The sequence below is a fragment of the Typopeltis vanoorti genome, chromosome 6 (genome assembly GCF_054136105.1).
Source record: "Typopeltis vanoorti isolate ZY-2024b chromosome 6, IOZ_Tvanoo_1.0, whole genome shotgun sequence".
In the NCBI taxonomy this organism is placed as follows: Eukaryota; Metazoa; Arthropoda; class Arachnida; order Uropygi; family Thelyphonidae; genus Typopeltis; species Typopeltis vanoorti.
In genome coordinates this window covers 5,036,839-5,055,711 of record NC_143554.1, presented here as the reverse complement: position 1 = coordinate 5,055,711, position 18,873 = coordinate 5,036,839, and the positions used below count along the sequence as shown (strand labels likewise).

At 35.5% G+C, this 18,873-nt stretch overlaps 1 protein-coding gene across 3 annotated transcripts in view; it reads left to right on the top strand.

The window, feature by feature from the left end:
• Window positions 1–18,873, top strand: part of LOC150105258 (uncharacterized) — a 560,407-nt gene that overhangs the window by 394,126 nt on the left and 147,408 nt on the right. For all 3 annotated transcript variants that reach the window (XM_090394016.1, XM_090394015.1, XM_090394017.1), the window contains exon 20: window positions 1,922–2,040. In XM_090394016.1, coding sequence (XP_090250142.1) covers window positions 1,922–2,040 — 119 coding nt within the window. The remainder of the gene's footprint in view (window positions 1–1,921; window positions 2,041–18,873) is intronic.

Sequence of the window (18,873 nt, the reverse complement as noted above, 5' to 3'; positions counted from 1 at the left end):
GCATTTGAGCTTAGAGATGAACTCAAATTATTTTTTGAAGTTCAGGGTAAAACGAAATTTTTTGCTTGGTTGGATGATGAAGAATGGTTCATGCACCTTGCCTATTTGGTTGACATTTTTGAGCAGCTGAATAAACTGAATCTTCAGATGAAAGGAAGGAATACAAACATCATTATTATTCATTGATTCCTTGAAAGCTTTCATGAGTAAGTTGCAAAATTGGAAGAGAAAAGTCAAGATAGAAGATATTGCAATGTTTGAAAAACTGTCATCAGTTCTTGTTGCTGGTGACGAAGACAAGGTACTTTCAGAATTTATGAAAAATGAAATTTTGCAGCATTTGACAGCACTGGAAAAAGAATTCATCTGATATTTTCCTGAACTTAGTGATGAGGATTTGAATTTAGTGCGAAATCCATTAATATTATCAGTGGAAAAAATTCCTGAAGATCATCAAGATGAATTTCTGCTGAGGACTGATTTGGAAACAAGAGATATGTTCAATGAGAAATCAGTCACAGAATTTTGGCCCTGGATAGCATGAATATGAATATATGAATAGCTCTTTCTGCCAAAAGTGGCAGAAAGAGCTATTCATAAATTGCTTCCATTTGTGTCGACATATCTTTGTGATTCAGGCTTTTCAACTTACTTGCAAATGAAGACACAACAACAAAGTAGGTTGAAGGTTGAAAATGACCGTGTTATACCCTTTCAAGCACTCCTTCTCATATCCAAGAATATGTGAAGGAGAAACATTCACATGTTTCTCATTGACTGTAATCTTTGTCTAAATAAAATCAATTACAATACTTAACATTCTTTTAAACTTTTTGTTTATTGAAGTATGCTTTACTTTAGTCCATTAATTAGTTATGAATATAAGAAAACTACTTTTATTCAAGTTTTAAAATCCATCAACATTTTTTATTGCTACTAAATTTGTAAAACTTTACTATAAAAATAATCCCAGTAAATGTATATGTACTAATATAGAAAATTAATAAAAAATTTTCAATGTTATGTCCATATTATTTGAACACACCTTTTAGTCAGGCAATCTTGGAAAGGTGGGTGATATTCAGATATATGGTAAAAGGGGGGTGCATGGAGCAAAAAAAAAAAAAAGGTTGGGAATCACTGGATTAGACTATATGAAATCAATTTTAGAGCAGTAAAAACAGTAAATGAAAGCTATTAAGTGAAGTAAGTAAATCTTTGAGCAAGAGCTTAGGAGTTGAGGAAACAGAATGTGGGGGAGGGGGGATGAGCTGCTGCTCTTTAGGGCTGGATAAGGAGATTTATTCACAATATTATGTTTGAAGTAGCCTAAAAATTACTGTCTTTCCATGAAAAATAACTTAAATATGGTGATTTTGGATAGTTCAGATATGTTGGGGGGGGTGAATTAAACTTTGATGTGAAATGAGACCTATAGCATATAAATTTGGAGAACAAAAATGCTGAGCAATCAGTCATTTATGAAAAAAAAATTATATATCTTAGTTAAACCTTAAGTCAGTTGATGAAACCTGTATGTTTAATTTCAACAAATGCACTAAGTTCTTAATGTGGTCCTCTATTATAAAGATGCCTGTGAACTCTTAAAGGCTAAGCAAATTATCCTATTAACAGGTATATAAGCAACTTGATTCTGTTTAAGAGTGGAATATGAGTAGCATCTTCTCCTTATTCATTTCTGAAATAGAAGTTAATTAACATCGGTCTTCATTTGATGATTGCAACATAAATGTTAGTGAATATAGTAAATTGTCTGATAAGTTCTTTTTCAAAGCATTTATTGCTTGAGTGTATATTTTCAAGTGATACCTTGAATATTATCATTAAACAATTACAGAACATTGTTTTACACATAGACATATGAACTACTTATTTTATTTACTTATTTTTTATAAAACAGAAAAAATTCTGGAAAAAGAAAATCAGTGTAATTTTCCAGCAGCAAGATCACAGCAGAGATTGTGTGGAAAACAATCAGTTGTTGATGAAATACATAAAGACTATAGAGGGCAATTAGAGGTGAGTGATGTTTTTATAAAAAATGAGTCTATAGTAATATTTTAGTGATCTAAAAAAGCCTGTGCAAATCTTATATGCGATTGCTCCATTAAACAGATTCTCAAATGTTATATATTATTATTATGCTACACCTCCAGAGAGTCTAAAGACTCATTGAGGGAGGACACCTACTCTAAAACTCTGTCTCCACCAATGCCATTTACCGTCCACTACCACTAGTATTTCCACAGACAATCACAAACATCCATTCCCAAGGCAGTATTTCAACCCCCAGCTTTTTTGGCTGGAGAGCAGGTACACTAACCATTCGGCCATCCAGGCTGGCCAAATATATCAGCTAATGACTTCCAGATGTTATGAAGTATAATTCTTTGGTTTCTATTTAATGTGATGCATGAGTAAATTACCTCAGATGACTCCTTGAACATTCTGATTAAAATATTATCTTCTGAGTAATGCATGAAGTAAGCTTGTCATTCTATGATGTGATTTATGAGTATGTGTGCCACAAGTTTATTTATTTCTTCTCTCTTATTTTCAGCATCACCTGCTCGTTCTTTTTTATGGATTTCAAAATTGGTAGAGGTTTGACATCCAGACTGGAGATGAATGTTTTTATATCAATATGAATTGTTTCAGTGATATATTCAGTATGAATTTTGTAAGTCATAAAGGTCATTTCTATTTGGAAATTTCTGTACTGTTAGACAGTCAACACTAGATTGTGGTCTGAATCACCTAGATGATAAAAAAAAAATGTCTATATACTTAGAGGGTTCACTAGTAAAGAAGAGAACTATAGTATTTATAGAGTGGTTGGTTATTTGTTTGTTATTCTTGTAAGCATGTGAATGACTTGTATAAATGTTTGAAGTAGTCTAAAAATTACTAAAAATTTGCATCCAAATATAAAATTCAGAGTATTCTCTGCCAGGTTGGAAGGAAAACAACCCAGAGGAAGACCAAGATATAGGTGGATTGATACGGTTCGAAGTGCCTTAGACGATAGAAATATAAGATCTGATAATGTTGGAGTCTTGACAACTAACAGACTGATTTGGAGGAAAATTATAAATAGGAAGTTAGTAATAATGTAAATTTTTCATGTAGTACTATCATATCCTGTACACCCCTTGAGGGTACATGGCAGGAATTTGATGATGATGATGATATAAAATTCACTATAGAACTAGGAGAACATAAAAAATTACCTTTCCTTGATATCTTTATAGAAGTAAACGAAGAAGAAAAAAGGTTATCATTTTCCATATACAGAAAACCGACCACAACAGGAAGATTTCTTAATGCTGCCTCACACCACCATCCATTGCAAAAAATAGGCATAATTAAAACCTTGAGTGACAGAGCATACAATATATCCAGCACACAGAGAAATGAAGAATTACACTACCCGACACAGAACCTCACACTTAATGGTTTTGAATCCAAGATAATTAAAAAAATTCTTAATACAGCTCCTACAACTCTCTTATCAAAACAAGATTTCAAGAACACAATCACACTGCCGTACATCAAGAATGTTATAGACAAATTGGCTACATTGCTCCTCAAGTACGACATAAAAGTGGTTTTTCTTCCTTTACAAAAAATATCAAGATTACTACATCCACCAAAACCTCTGCATCATCCCATGAAAACACCAGGCGTTTATCAGATTCATTTTCTTGTGGCATCTGTAACGTAGGCCAGACGGGAAGATCAGGAGAGAGATTCGCATGCCTGAACATATAAAAGACATTGAAAAAAGAAGGGAACACAAATTAGGCTTAGCATTCCACACAACTACTGGCCATCAAGTACTCTGGCAACAGACAAACATGTCATATGTTGATAAGAACTATTTCACAAGAAAATTTAAAGAAGCTGAAAAAATGCTTAGAATCCCTACACAATGCAATAAAAATCAAGGCTTGATTTTACATCAAGTCTGGTCTGCCTTTATCAAAAATTTAACTGTCTCAGACCTCGGATATAACATGCGTGAGCCACAGAACGTGGCAACAACTAGCATTGTTCCAACAAGCATGCAGTAATGAACATATTATTTTGTATTTGGGGTCTCAATTAATGAACAGTTGTGAAGTCAAAAAGACATCTAATTGACTATTTAATTTGGTTGTTGTGTTCAACTTTATGTACCATTATCCATGACTTGTTAGGTAATGGTATATAAACGAATGAAACTTGTCGGGTTTTTTACTCTTTTATTTTTTATTGTTCAATAAACATGTGGTCTCGATACCGAAAACTTTCTCCAGAACTGCTTACCCACAGAAACCTTCACTTACAGACTTGTATAAATTTTTTATTGATAGTACATGCCTTCTACTACCTGCTGGATCATTGCAGTTGGAAAATGAAAGTCAATTGGAGTTATGCATGTTAAAATCTCTAAGCAAGATTATTTCAGTCAGCAAAGCTGGACTGAAGGAAGTCTACATTTAAAAAAAGGAAATCAAGAAGTTCCAAAAGAGAAAAGAGGGGGACAGCAAAAAAAAAAAAAAAAAAAAAACTCATAGAATGAGGTAGCAGATTAAGAAGAGGAGATTCTAAATTGGAAACACTTTGATGTGATATATGAGAACAAACACATCTAAATAACCAACTTTGAGCCAAAAGTAAGAGTGGGTAATTTAGTTAAACTGAGATTAATAGTGCTTGAAGAAAATAAAATTTTCAGTCAGTTAACTTCAATTATAGTTACATGGTGTAGTACCAGAAGGCAGTTGACAGTAACTAATTCATGGATCAGTTATTAGAGTGTCACATAATTGAGAGGTCACTGCAGCTCTGTAGATAAATGCCGGTCCCAGATAGCATACCAGACTGATCCTGATAGTAGTGAAATTTAGGAGACTGTTTGATCTGTTGTCAAGTAAGCCTACTGCTTTCTACACTGCTAGATTATGACCATGGGGAAGTTTTATAGTAGTGTTAATAATTGGTGGATTTTTATATAGATAAGGATATTCATAGATATTATATCTTAATATTAATCCTACCATAGAGAATGATCTCTGTTTCTAACAATTATTTTTTTATTCCGAGTGTACCTATATGTTATTATATGCACAAGGGTTCACTCCAATTGATGCAATGACCTTAACTCTTTCTTTCAGAATCCAAATAATCACTGACTCAAGACAAAAATACAAAATAAACACATTTAATAAAACAAAAACAATATATATGCACTTCAAACAACTTTACATAACTAACAACAAATTAATTGGATCCAAGGCCTTTTAAAAATAAACTTACACTTTCACTTTTAAAGTTTGCACAATCACAAGATGTTCATAGCCAGTTCCTTTCTCTGTCAAGGCCCTTTTCTGAAGATATATGACTCCATTCTTCATTTACACAGGATCCTTTTTATCACTCATGTAGCACACATTAATTCTTCCGAACTTAATTCTGTCTCTTTTCTTCAGTAGAAATAATAGTCAGATCCGGCGTCCTTAATACAGATGAAACTTCCTAATTAGAGTTTTCTCAAACATTCCTTTAGAATGTAAATAGCAAATTCTTCTTTTATTCACTAAATGCTTATTGACAGTCTTAACTCTTCCAATTAAAAAAAAACTTGCAGTTCTACGATTCCCTTTTCGGAATCTACTATAAATCTTTCAGTTAGTGTTTTCTCCAATATTCCGTTTAAAACGCATATAGCAATATTTCCCTTTTATTCATCAATACTTATTCCACTTTGAAACTTAATAGTTCCATGATTCCTTTTTCGGAATATACTGTTAATTTTCTTCCAACTGTCACATAAAAAAAACTCAAGTTCCTCCGAACCTAAATATCTGCCAGCCTGTGTTCTAAATTCCTTCCGAATGCTCTCTTGTTTACAGGCGTTACTCAGGTACCGAACGCTTTCTTGTCAGCTGTCAATCACTCATCAAATTTCTCGGTGAGCATGCGCACTCCATGACAAGCGAGAAACTAAGTACTGTATAATGGCTGACACTTCGGTCTCCATTAGCGATAAGAGAATGTCCTCATATAACACAACTTTTGATAATTTTAAATTACAATAAAATTCTTTTAAGTACTACAAATATCAAATCTGGTAAGTACATTAAATTTTTAACTGCTTTACATATCACTTTTAACAAACCAATTTCCATAACGGGCACATCGCAAGTGCCGACAATGTGTGTTATGAAAACAAAACTAATAAACATACTACCATAAACAATACATAAAAATATTCAGAATTTTAATTGTGATTATTTTTACAGTAGTAATATGCAAGAGCCACTTTTCAGGCCATGCATCATGGAGGCCAGATAGTCTCTGTAAAGGCAACTAAAAGGATCTCTTACCTGCATGTTCCCCTGCTCTTTCTCTTTTCACCTTGTAAACACCAACATTGCATTAAATTCCAATAGATATAGTATCACTGCTGTTGCCCTGGGGTACACCAGCATTAACTGAGAAATGCTGTGGGATAAGAATTATGGAATCCATATTGATGATCACTAAGTAACTGTTGGGTCTCTAAGTAGTGAAATAGTTAGCTACTGATGACCTTTTCCATTATTTTTGAAAGTCTGTGTCTTGAGGCTTAAGTCCTATGCAGAATTCATGTTGGAGCTTTAATGGAATAATTATCAGCACTGAGAAAGGATTAAAAATAATTTTAATACTTCCAATATTTCGTCTCTGTCACAGAGACATCTTCAGCAAATGCCCATAGAAGGCACACCACCTAGATAGGACTTTAGTTTCACACACTACTGTATTGCTTTTGTGTGTGTGTGTTGTTACAAAAAGTTTTTTGTAATCCCTGAAGATGTCTCTGTGACAGAGACGAAATATTGGAAGTATTAAATTATTTTTAATCCTTTCTTAGTGCTGATAATTATTCCATTAAACCTCCAACATGGATTTTTGAAAGTATCGAGGTCAGAGGCAATGGATGATAGTTTGGGGGCTGACTTTTATCTCCCTTTTCTGGGAATAGGATGGACAAAGCTTGCTCTTGCTTCCAGACTGTGGGATAGATGCTAAATGAGTGTGACAGCTTGAAGAGACAATGCAGGACAGGTGTGAGTTCTGGAATACAAGCTTTTAGTGCAACTGCAGGAATATTATCAGGACCAGGAGATTTATTGGTATCAAGGCGGCCAAGGATTTTTCTGATGTCCTTGTGAAATTTCAGAGAAGGTATACTGTGGATAGTTTGTGGAATGGTGGAAGGAGTTCTTCCTTGGCCATTTGTGTGCGAGTTGGAGGGAAAATAACTGATGTCAGAAGGTCTGCTTTTTCTTTGAGAGATGTTGCCATTGTACTATTAGGATGTTAGAGAAGTGGAAACATGGAAAGATAGAAGTTGCATCCCACAGCTTTGGCAAGCGACTAAAAAAGCATGACTGCCATTAGGACAGGAGATGAGCTTACTGTGCTTGCCCCTTGCAAAATCTGCTTTGAATTTGTTAATTTTTTTTTTACAGTTGTTAACGAGCTGCAGTGTAGGCTGAGTGAGATGCTGGAGTTTTGGACTGCTGCTATTGGGTATATGTTGAATTTTTTGTTTGGACAGCTTTTGGCACATTGTTGAAGAACCAGGGTTTGGATAAAGGTTGATGGTTTTGAGTGCAGTGGGGAATAAAGCACTCATTTCAGTGAGAATATTTTCTGTTATTACATCAGAGCAGATGCTAGGATCGGAAGCAATAATAATAAGACCATGGAAGTGATGTGTAAAAGTCTCAAGGGTATTGTGAAAGTCCCAGTTGGCATTGTTGTAGTGCCAAAGGATATGGCTATGAATGGCTGGGAAAGGCCAATCTCTAACAAAGGAGACAAGGTTATAGTCAGACTTGCTGGAAGGCGATTTAACATCAGTGGTGCATTTGGAGAGAAGTTAGTAAGAAAAGGTCCAATGTATTAGAAGAATAAAGAGGATTGTCTGTAATTCTGTGGGTTCATGGACAAATTGGGTTAAATCATTAGTGAAAAACAGTTGAGCTGTTTGTTGTTCAAATTGTAGAATAAAATAATATGCTAGAGTAGGAGAAATAGGAGATAGCATTGCAGTCAGTAAATTTTTACTGCTCACACTTACACGTCAAGAACTGTGTTAATATTTTGGACTGCTTTTTCTCTAATGAAGGAATCTCAGTGTTAGATTATGCTGTATTTCCAAAAACCATTCCAGTTATGAACTTTGTTTCACATTGATAAAGGCCTTCATAACTACCTATATTCCTTGGCAAAAAATTCATTTTCAAGCAGCATATACTCTATTTCAGTCCGTACCTCTCACAGCAATTTATTGAAAAATGATATTCTACCTGTATCATCTCTTAAATGTAATAAGAACACAGTGATTACCAAAGCTGACAAAAGGTGTGCAGTTGTGGTTCATGATAAAAATAACTCATTTAGAAAGCTTAATCTTCTACTTTGTGATCATATACCACCTATAGAAGCATTTTCAGGGATCCTATTTAATCACAAATCAACAATCCTAAAAAATAATCTTCTTGGTGAAGTTCATTCTTGGGATGAAGAAACTATTAAAAAGTTGAGTTTATCATGCTTAGACTTCTTCCACTTTATGGTCTTCCCAAGATACATAATGAAAATATTCTGTTATCAAATGTGCAAATGCAGTCTGACCTATAAACTCTCAAATATCTGTCAAATCTTTCCTCTGCATTTTATTGAAAAATGATATTCTACCTTTGTTATCTCTTAAATGTAATAAGAACACAGTGATTACCAAAGCTGACAAAAGGTGTGCAGTTGTGGTTCATGATATGGTTCATGTGGTTCATTTAATCACAAATCAACAATCCTAAAAAATAATCTTCTTGGTGAAGTTCATTCTTGGGATGAAGAAACTATTAAAAAGTTGAGTTTATCATGCTTAGACTTCTTCCACTTTATGGTCTTCCCAAGATACATAATGAAAATATTCTGTTATCAAATGTACAAATGCAGTCCGACCTATAAACTCTCAAATATCTGTCAAATCTTTCCTCTGCATTTACTGGAAATTCTTATTTTTTTAATTAAGATTTCAGGAATAAAATATCAGGATTATCTTTACAACTCACAAATATTTTAATCAGTTTTGATATTTGAATTTATGGGATCCCTTGTTCATGATGCCTTTGTTATTATGGACAGATGAGTTGTTCACCTCAGATTCATCGGGTTTTGCCAGTCATCTTATCCACTAGGCTTAGAATTCATTGCAATAAAACTAAAGTCTTACACAAAAGTTTTCTTCCCGAAAGATTATTTATATAATCTTTCAAGAAGAAAACTTTTGAAAGTGACCATACCACCTGAGATTAGCAGAGCTAATCTCAGGTGGTATGGTCACTTAAACAGAATGGGCGAGGAAAGATTAGCAAAACAAGTGTTCTCTGCCAGGTTGGCAGCAAAATGACTCAGAGTAAGACCAAGATATAGGTGGATTGATACGGTACAAAGTGCTTTAGACGATAGAAATATAAGATCTGATAATGTTGGAGTCTTGACAAGTAACAGACTGATTTGGAGGAAAATTGTAGATAGGAAATTAATAATGATGTAATTTTTTTCATGTAGTACTGTCATATCCTGTACACTCCTTGAGGCTACATGGCAGGAATTTGATGATGATGATGAACTTTTGAAAGTTAGAAAGTTATGAAATCCACAATCATATTCCGAACTTCAACAAAAATGATTTCCTTAACTTCTCAATTTTAGGAAGTCATTCTAAGTAATGCTCATCATTCCTCTGTTTCATAAAATTGTAATTATTTAAATTTATGCCTTTGAATTCTGATAGATAGAGCTGCATTGACAGTGGCTAGGAAACCTAGCCGAAAATTCAACAATAAATAAATTTTTCCTAGCGCCATTTCTAATTTTGTCTTTGATCTTGTCTTTATTGACCTTCTATGGCATAAGATTTTCTTATATATCATTCATCTGCTGTCTTCACCCTGCCCCCAATTCTGAAAATCGTTCTGATGTGTCTAAATTCTTATCCTTGAAGCTTGATTTCCTGCAGTGAACTCTAGCAGTGAACTCTTATTCCTTGGTGACTTTAATGTCTATATCTGCAACAATTCCCCCCCCCCCCTTATTATTTTTTTTTTTTTCAAGTTGCACTGCAAGCTGGAAGAGAAGCTAAGCTGAGATATTTGAAACAATGGCTCAAAGCAAATCATTCATTTATCAATGATTTGCTTTGATTTCAGCCAGCCTACCTGCCTGAAACTCTTCTTAACTAGTTCTAATTCAAAACACACTGTTGAGTTGACTTCTTGCTAACCCAAACCACTGCATCATTCAAGTTTCATTTGTAATGAAACATCCTCTTCAGCCATTCTTAACCTAATACGAGGGTGGCCTGAAATGTTCTTGGTCTAACAATGAAAAAACGAATTTATAATTTAAACATAATCTCCCTTAAGATTAATACATTTATTCTGGTGATGCTCCAGTACCATTATCCCGTCTCTGTAGTGGTTCTCAGTAGGATCTACAAAATACCCCTCTACACTGCAATCACCTCTCGATTCAAAGAAAAACACTGACAAGCGAGGAAGAGATTTAGTTTTAGTTTTGGCTCCCTCTGATAAAAGTCAGAGGGAGCCAAATCTGGAGAATAGGGTAGATGTTCCAACATTTCATAGTGCAGATCCCTTAATTTTCCAATTGCCAAAACACTTTTGTGGGCAGGTGCATTGTCCTGATAAAAGATGATTTTTTTCTTCTGCAAACCAGGTCTTTTCTCACAAATTTTTTCATCTAGTCTGGTTAAAAGATCAGAATAATATTCCCTGGTTATTGTTTTACCCTTTTCAAGATAATCAATAAACAAAATGCCTTTAGCATCCCAAAACACTAATGCCATGACCTTTCCTGCTGATGAAACTGACTTTGTCTTCTTTTGCTAAACAACCGGCTTCTGTCCACTGTTTTGACTACTGTTTGGATTCTGGTGTGTTATGATGAATCCAAGTCTCATCCATAGTAAGAAATTGATGCACAAAATCAGTTTTATTCTTGTTAAAACACTCCAAGCAGTGTTCAGAGATTTTCATGCGAGTATGTTTTTGATCTGCTGTGAGCAAGTGAGGCACCCATCTTGCGCAAAGCTTTTCCACATGCAATTCTTCATGCAAAATATATCCTACACGTTCTTTTGAAATGCTTATAGTCTCAGCGCACTTTGACTCACTGGTCATCCAATACCATATTGTGCACTTGATCAATGATTTCCAGTGTTCTTATTCTTACACTTTTTGGATGTCCTTCACATGGATCATCTTCAAAGCTGGTACGGCCATGTTTAAACTCGACAGACCATTTCGTAATTGTCAAAAACAAAGGAGAAGAGTGTCCATGAACTTTTATGAACTTCGAATGAATTTCTTTTGCCGTTAAACCTTCTTTTACAAAGCATTTTATAACCAAACGATACTCAATTTTATCTATTTCAAGGAATACAGACAACATTTTTGCTTCAGACAGCTGTATAAAACAAACTACTTGATAGAATGACTTGCAATTTCACATGGATGCTTATGACAGATGTACCAACTTAGAAAAAAAAAATCTTGCTGATAGTGTTGCCATCTATGGTCGAGACCAAGAACTTTTCAGACCATCCTTGTATATTCTGACACTACACAATACTAAACGAGAAGGTATTAGATATTCTTTCCATGGTCAGACTGCTGATTCCATTCTCTAGATTCAGATACCTGTAGTGATGATGTCAAAGTTTTCCCATGTGTTGCATTGAGATCCTTTATTCTTAATCGAAACCATGGTTTTCCAAGAAGTATGAATTGGTTAAAAAAAAATTATAAGCGACTTGAAAAAAGTTGAACTTCTTTCTTATCACGCCCTTCTTTGACCACATACTCAGCTCTGGATATTGCATATGGCAAAATAATTTTTATCTATGAAAAGAAGGTATGGCCATGTGCTCACCCCCCCCCCCCCACACACACACCCCAATAGCTAACTTTTACATGGAAGACTTCAAACAAACTGTAGATTCGGCTAGCCTAAAACCGAAAGTCTGGCTCAGGTATGTTGATGATGTTTTTGCCATTTGGCCCAACTGCTGTGGAACATTACATTCCTAAGCCACTTGAACAAACAACACAAATGTATCCAATTCTCCATCGAAATAGACAACAGCAACCTCAGATGCGGTAGACCATGAAGAAGAGGCAGCCTTTTCTTCATGGTCTACTGCAAACCTACATATACAGGCCAATACATACATAAAGATTCATACCACCATCCAACACAAAAACTAGGAGTCATCAGCACACTCAAACACAGAGCCCTAACCATTTGCTCCAATGAACAGGCTCTGAACCAAGAATTTGAAATCATTAATCAAACAATTGTAAAAAATGGCTACAATAAAAATTTCACAAGATTCTCCATAAAAATGCCACTAAAAGCAAAAAAGATTACAAGAATGCTATAGCCATACCCTACATTAGTTATTTCATAAGAAATAGGTAGAACACTACTTAAATACAATATCTTGACAACCTTCAAACTCCTGCCAAAATTAAAAAATTTTACTTAGCTCCTCCAAAGCTCCTCTTCCATACCTTGTCCACCCAGGGGTTTTACAGAATTCACTGTACCTGTAACCTACCTACCTACCTTCTTCTTCAACCTTTTGTTTCTGTCCACTGCTGGACGAAGGTCTCCTCCGTGATTTTCCAGACCACTCGGTTTTCTGCCTCTCCCATCCATCTCATTCCTGCGATTTGTTCCAGTTGATCCCTCCACCTTCTTCTCAGTGTTCCTCTTTGTCTTGCTCCATCCATTGGACCAATGGATGGAGCAACCTACCTTACATGGGGGGAAATGGGATGCACCATCCCAGTCAGAAAATATGAACACAAATGCCACATTAAATACCTCCACTATGGTAAAACAGGCCTGTCAGACCATGCACTAACATGCCATAGAATTGACTGGAAAGTACTAAGTCCCTAAACCGCATCAAAACCTGGTTTGAAAGAACATTCAAAGAAGCTTGTGAAATGCTAAAACATCATCTAAATCTGAACAAAAACGATGGATTAATTATTCCAAAAATGTGGAGGACCTATCTTCAACCCATATAGCAACCAGAACAACTCTAGACAGAAGAAAATCTCAATACAAAAGGACTGTAGAAATTGTTTAATGTATTTTTTTTTATCCTATCATTTATCCTAACCTGACCGTCAGGCTAGGATAAATGATTAACAGACATTTAGATTCATTTTACTTTTGTATAGTGTAGCGACATGTAGCTTGTATATTGTACATATGTATTTTCCTGATTATGACCTTAATGCAGAAGTTGAAACATTGATTGTTACTTACTTAATATTAAGTAAAGTAATTATTCTAACACATGTGTTATGTCTTCATAAATTCTTCACTATGAAAACTTAAACTTGTCATTTGGGTCCATTGGTCTATGGCAGTCGGGCACACTGGTCTCCTGCGAAAATTGTTAGGTGCATTTTCTGTTCAGCTGCTCTCACTTACTCATACAGATGCAGTGTTGCATCATCAGGTGAAAGATAAAGCTGACATCCTGTTATCATTCTGCCCTCCAAGTTCTTGCATGGATGATCAATGCAAATCATCTCAAACTTTACATGGAATACTGAACTGAATGTTTCCTGTAGCCTACCACTTGAAAGACATTAGAATTTGATCAAGCTTAATACCATAAAAGATTTCAGGTCATGATGGCATTTCACCCTTTGTGTTTAAGAGATGTGCTCCTAAATAAATACCCACCTTTTATCCTCTGTACTCTGTTTTATACTTAACTGGCTTCCATTCCTAAAAAGGGTGGCAAATCACTGCCATCTAACTACTGCCCTATCTCACTCACTTCAGTCCTATCTAAAGTAATGGAGAAAATCATCAACTCTCAACTCCTAATCTACCTTGAAAGTACCCAGCTATTAAGCGACCACCAGTATGGATTCCGTCAAAGCCGTTCAACAGGAGATCTACTCTCATACATCACCCATCACTGGACAAATGCCATGGAGAAATTCAGTGAATCCCAAATAGTTGCACTTGATATCTCCAAACCCTTTGATCGAGTCTGGCACAAAGGCTTAATAAGCAAACTCCCATCATTTGAACTGCCTCAGGACTTCTGCAGATGGATTGCCAGCTTCCTGTCTGGACGCACACTATGTGTGATGGTCCCACAAGGTTCAGTTCTCTCACCGACCCTCTTCCTTCTATATATCAATGACCTACTTCAGTTGACCTCTAACCCAATACACAGTTTTGCAGATGACAGCACATTACATTCCTCCCTTTCATTTGACAAACCCTACTCTACACAACTCACCTCAACCCACAGAACATCAACCACCACTGCCCTTAATTCCGACCTCCAAGCCATCCGCCAATGGGGCTCAGATAACCTCGTCAACTTCAACGCTAGTAAAACCCAGTTCTGTCTTATTTCTCACAAAAAGGAACCATTTTCCCCCAGCATTGTTTTCGATAACACTCAAATTCTCGGACAAGATGAAATTTCTCTCCTTGGAATTACCTTGACATCAAGCCTCTCCTGGCATAAACACATTGCAACCATTGCATCCTCAGCTTCCAAAAAACTAGGTTTTCTTTTTCGCTCAAGACGCTACTTCACCTCTAAACAGCTGTATATATACAGCTGTTTATACCTCTATACAAATCACAAAGCCGCCCAGCTCTCGAATACTGCTCTCACATCTGGAGTGGGGCTCTAAAAAGCTCCCTCAAAATGCTTGACTCAATACAGAGGAGAGCAATTAGACTAATAAATGACCCATCCCTCACCAACTCACTCCCCCCACTTTCACATAGATGCTTTGTCTCTGCAATCTGTATATTCTATAAATATTTCCATGGGAAATGTTCATCTGAAACAGCATCAATAATTCTTCCACCCTGTACTAAGCCCATTGAAACATGTACAGCTGCTGCCCAACATCCTTTCATAGTACACCTCGAAACCCACAGAACAAGTTTCTTTTCCTCGTCCATCCCTGCTACTGCAGTATTGTGGAACAGTCTTCTCCCAGATGTATTTCCCAAGGAATACAACCTACAGGCATTCAAATCAAATGTAAACAAGTTTCTCCTTTCACAACCCACCACCCATACATGGTACTAACGTACTATAGGTTGACCAGCCAACCTATAGTACGTTATATGGGCCCAACGTAAAAAAATTAAAAAATCCTACAGCATGGAAGAAAATCCAAATAAAGCAGATTCCAAAAATAAAAAAGATAAATGTCAATCATTAAACTATCAGCTTGTTTCTCTCACTTCGTTGTTTGAAGTAATGGAGAAGGTGACCAGACAAGATTCACAGCAGATCTCCTCATTTCCATCACCCACTTCTGGGCACATGCCGTAAAAAGGTTTGGAGAAAATACCATTTCACCCAACATTTCCGAAGTATTTGACAGGCTTAGCCTTCATGGACTTCTCAGCAAATTCTTTTCTTATGGTCTGCTTTCCACTCTTACTAACTGGATTGCCAGTTTTTTCTTGGGACATTCATTACTTGTAATGGTTGAGGGTGTTTCTCTTCAGATTTTTTTGTTGATGCACATGTTCCACACAACTATTATTTCATCCACTCTCTTTCTCATATATATAAACAACCTTCTATCACTGACCTCAAATCCTCTCCAGTTTTAAAAACACCCTTCATTCCTCCTATTCATACAACTTACCCTGCAGCACTGAATTATTGCAAAGCTTAAAATTGTCTACAATCTTAAATGCAAATATTCTTACCATCCTTCAACGAAATAATGACATCTTAGACCATGCTTCCAAAACAAAATTTTTTTATCACAAAAAAAGAATTCTCTATAGAAAAGTAACAACTGTCCCATCATCCTAGACTCGTTAACATGATTACCAAATGGTTTGTTATCCTTCTCTGTTTATAATATCTCACCCTTGCCAATGCTAACTTTGCAGCCTCGTTGGGCTGCATGGTTAGCATGTCGGTTCTCCAACCAACAGGGGCTGTGGCTTTGAATCCTGCCATGGGCATGAATATTTGTGATTGTCTTTAGGTTGGAGATGAATTTCATCACATGGTGTGAATCGAACTACTTCCCTGTCTATTGGAAGCTTGAAGTGACTGAAAAAGTTTCATGTTTGGTCTCCAGAGCAAGGTTTTCAGATTATGTAAAAAAATAAATATAAATTACAAAAAAATCTGTAAAATTGATTTAAAAAATCCTTAGCCCACCCACAACACAAAACTTACTGTAAGTTTTCAAATAACCTTTCATAGGTGGGAGTAATAACAACCCCCCCACACACACACAAACACACACTTGGAAGGTGCTTATGTAATCAATCATACCATCACCAATCCCCACAGTACAGTATAGTATACCCAAAACACTTACACACAAATCCAAGGTTAAGTGTTCAAATTATTCAGCCCTTGCTGCTGAACTGAGGTACCTTTGCAACACTTTTTTAGCTAGTAGGTACAACCTCTATAATATAGACAAAATACAGCATGCCTTCCCTCATCTTTCCTGCAACCAGCATATAAGAACAGAGTAAAACTATTCCCATCCTTTATATCCAGGATTCACCTGAAAAGATAGGTAAAGTTCTTCACAAATATAATCTCAATATTGTTTTCATGTAACATGTCCAGCTAGCAACTTCTGTTTCCTATAGATCAGCCTCATCCTCTTGCACATGGAATGTCTAAAGTTTCTGTTGTCTGCATCTTAGTCTACTTTGAACATGCTGGTAGATCTGTTAACATCTATCTCTATCCACCTTGGGGGGGGGGGGGGGGAACCACCAGCAATTATCTTTATGGCAAGTCAACTTGCATACAATGCTCTCAATGATGTTTTTCACATGGGATTAAATAGAAGATAGCTATGCCTCATAGAAGTTGTTGCAGATCTGATACTATTATTGGAATCAGCATTGGCATTGAAACTCACTTAATGTCAGCATGTATATCTACATTAATTTGTCAAATATCTGAGAGACAGTTAATCTAATATCACATTTAGCTTGACTTTTCTGAATAAACTTGTTTAAATCATGTCCCTCGGGGGGGGGGTACCTTGTTAGAACATTAGTTCTTTTGCAGTTACAATTTGAATAATTTCTATAACAGTCTAATTGATTACTATGTGCCTTACCATAGTTATAATTTGTGCTCTGAAGATGCTGGTTAGAAATGCAGTGTAACATTTGCAAGTTTAATAAATTATTTATTTTCTTCTGATGTTTATACTATGAAGTGCTGTTATTCATAGATTGACTGCTATATCTGATCTGTTTAACCCTTTATCTCAGTGTGTAAGTAGCAAGTGAAATGTCATTGCACAATGTCATGCTTCTCTAAGGCAGTTGACATTGCAGCACAGTACAGTGTTCATCAGTTGGTTAACAGTATAAAGAAGCATATAATGTTTTGATCTTCCCAAAAAAACGAATGGCACCAGTACAGTCATTGTCTCCATTTAATGATCAGATGTTTTATTTTGAGCATTTTTTATTTTCACTTTTTTTGAAAAACATTTATAGATAGACCATGGACCAAATAACATTTTCAAAAACGGATATTTTAGATTTCACCTTGCTGTTTCACAAATAGGGGAGAAAAGAAATTTGGTGTGTTCTCCTTTAGTCAAATGTATTATGATGAAGAAATAGCAGTATGCTACTTTGCTTACCCTTTTTTGTTTTAATCAAGTATAATCACACCCATAAATTGCACAGTGCTATTGAAATTGGGATATACCACTAAAGGGAAAAAAATAATAATGATGATGATTTTCACAGTTAAGAAAAGTAATGAATTGTAAAAACATGACTAAAATTAAAATTTTGATAATAAGAGATCAGGGTGTTGATTAAATGCAATTCATCATCTGAGCTTCAGCCTTCCCAAGCATATACATAATTTTTCTATTACAGGAATGCCATTCCATTTTAAAATGCTTTTTTTTTTTCTTTTTTTTTTTATGATGTCTGATTTTCGTACTCTTTTGCTCTTAGACATCCATATGGAGTCAAATTCCACGCACACTACTTCTCTTTCATTCCTTTTCATCCTTTGAAATAGCCTTCTTTTATTTACTCTCCATGGACTACAGCTGAAAAAAACCAGTAAGTTTCTTCCCTATTCCTTCTAACTCGCATATGATCTTGATGCACCAGGATCTGTAGCTATTGTGGATTTTTTTTTTTCCTCGAAATTATTTTAAGGAAATATATTTCTGTCTGTCTTTACTCTATTAATTTCCTGCCAACCTGGCAGAGAACACTTGTTTTGCTAATTTTTCCTCTCCTATTCTGCTTAAGTGACCATATCACCTGAGATTAGCTCTGCTAATGCATTACTGAACTATGCATTTAATAGTTCTAATTTCTAAACTGAATGGAATTATTAAATAACACAAGTATATAAATGAGAAACCTTAGGTCTTTGGTTGGAAAGACGGGTTTGATTTCTGTTTAGGATGTGAAGAGTATTGTTAAGAGTGTTTAATTTAGTTGATATTGGTCAGAAATGACAAGTTTTTTCCTCCCAAAAACTTAAGAGTTTTCTTCTCACAAGAAAGACAAACCAGCCTGAGAACACACATGTATGACAAAAATATCAGACTGATGTAGATAAATTTAACTATCCTGTCATGGCATAAGTTAGGTTTCTGTGAAGTCTTTATATGACAGGCCATTGAGCCAAACACATCAAGGAAAAGCAAAATATAAATGAGAGGAGGTGCACTGGCATATACA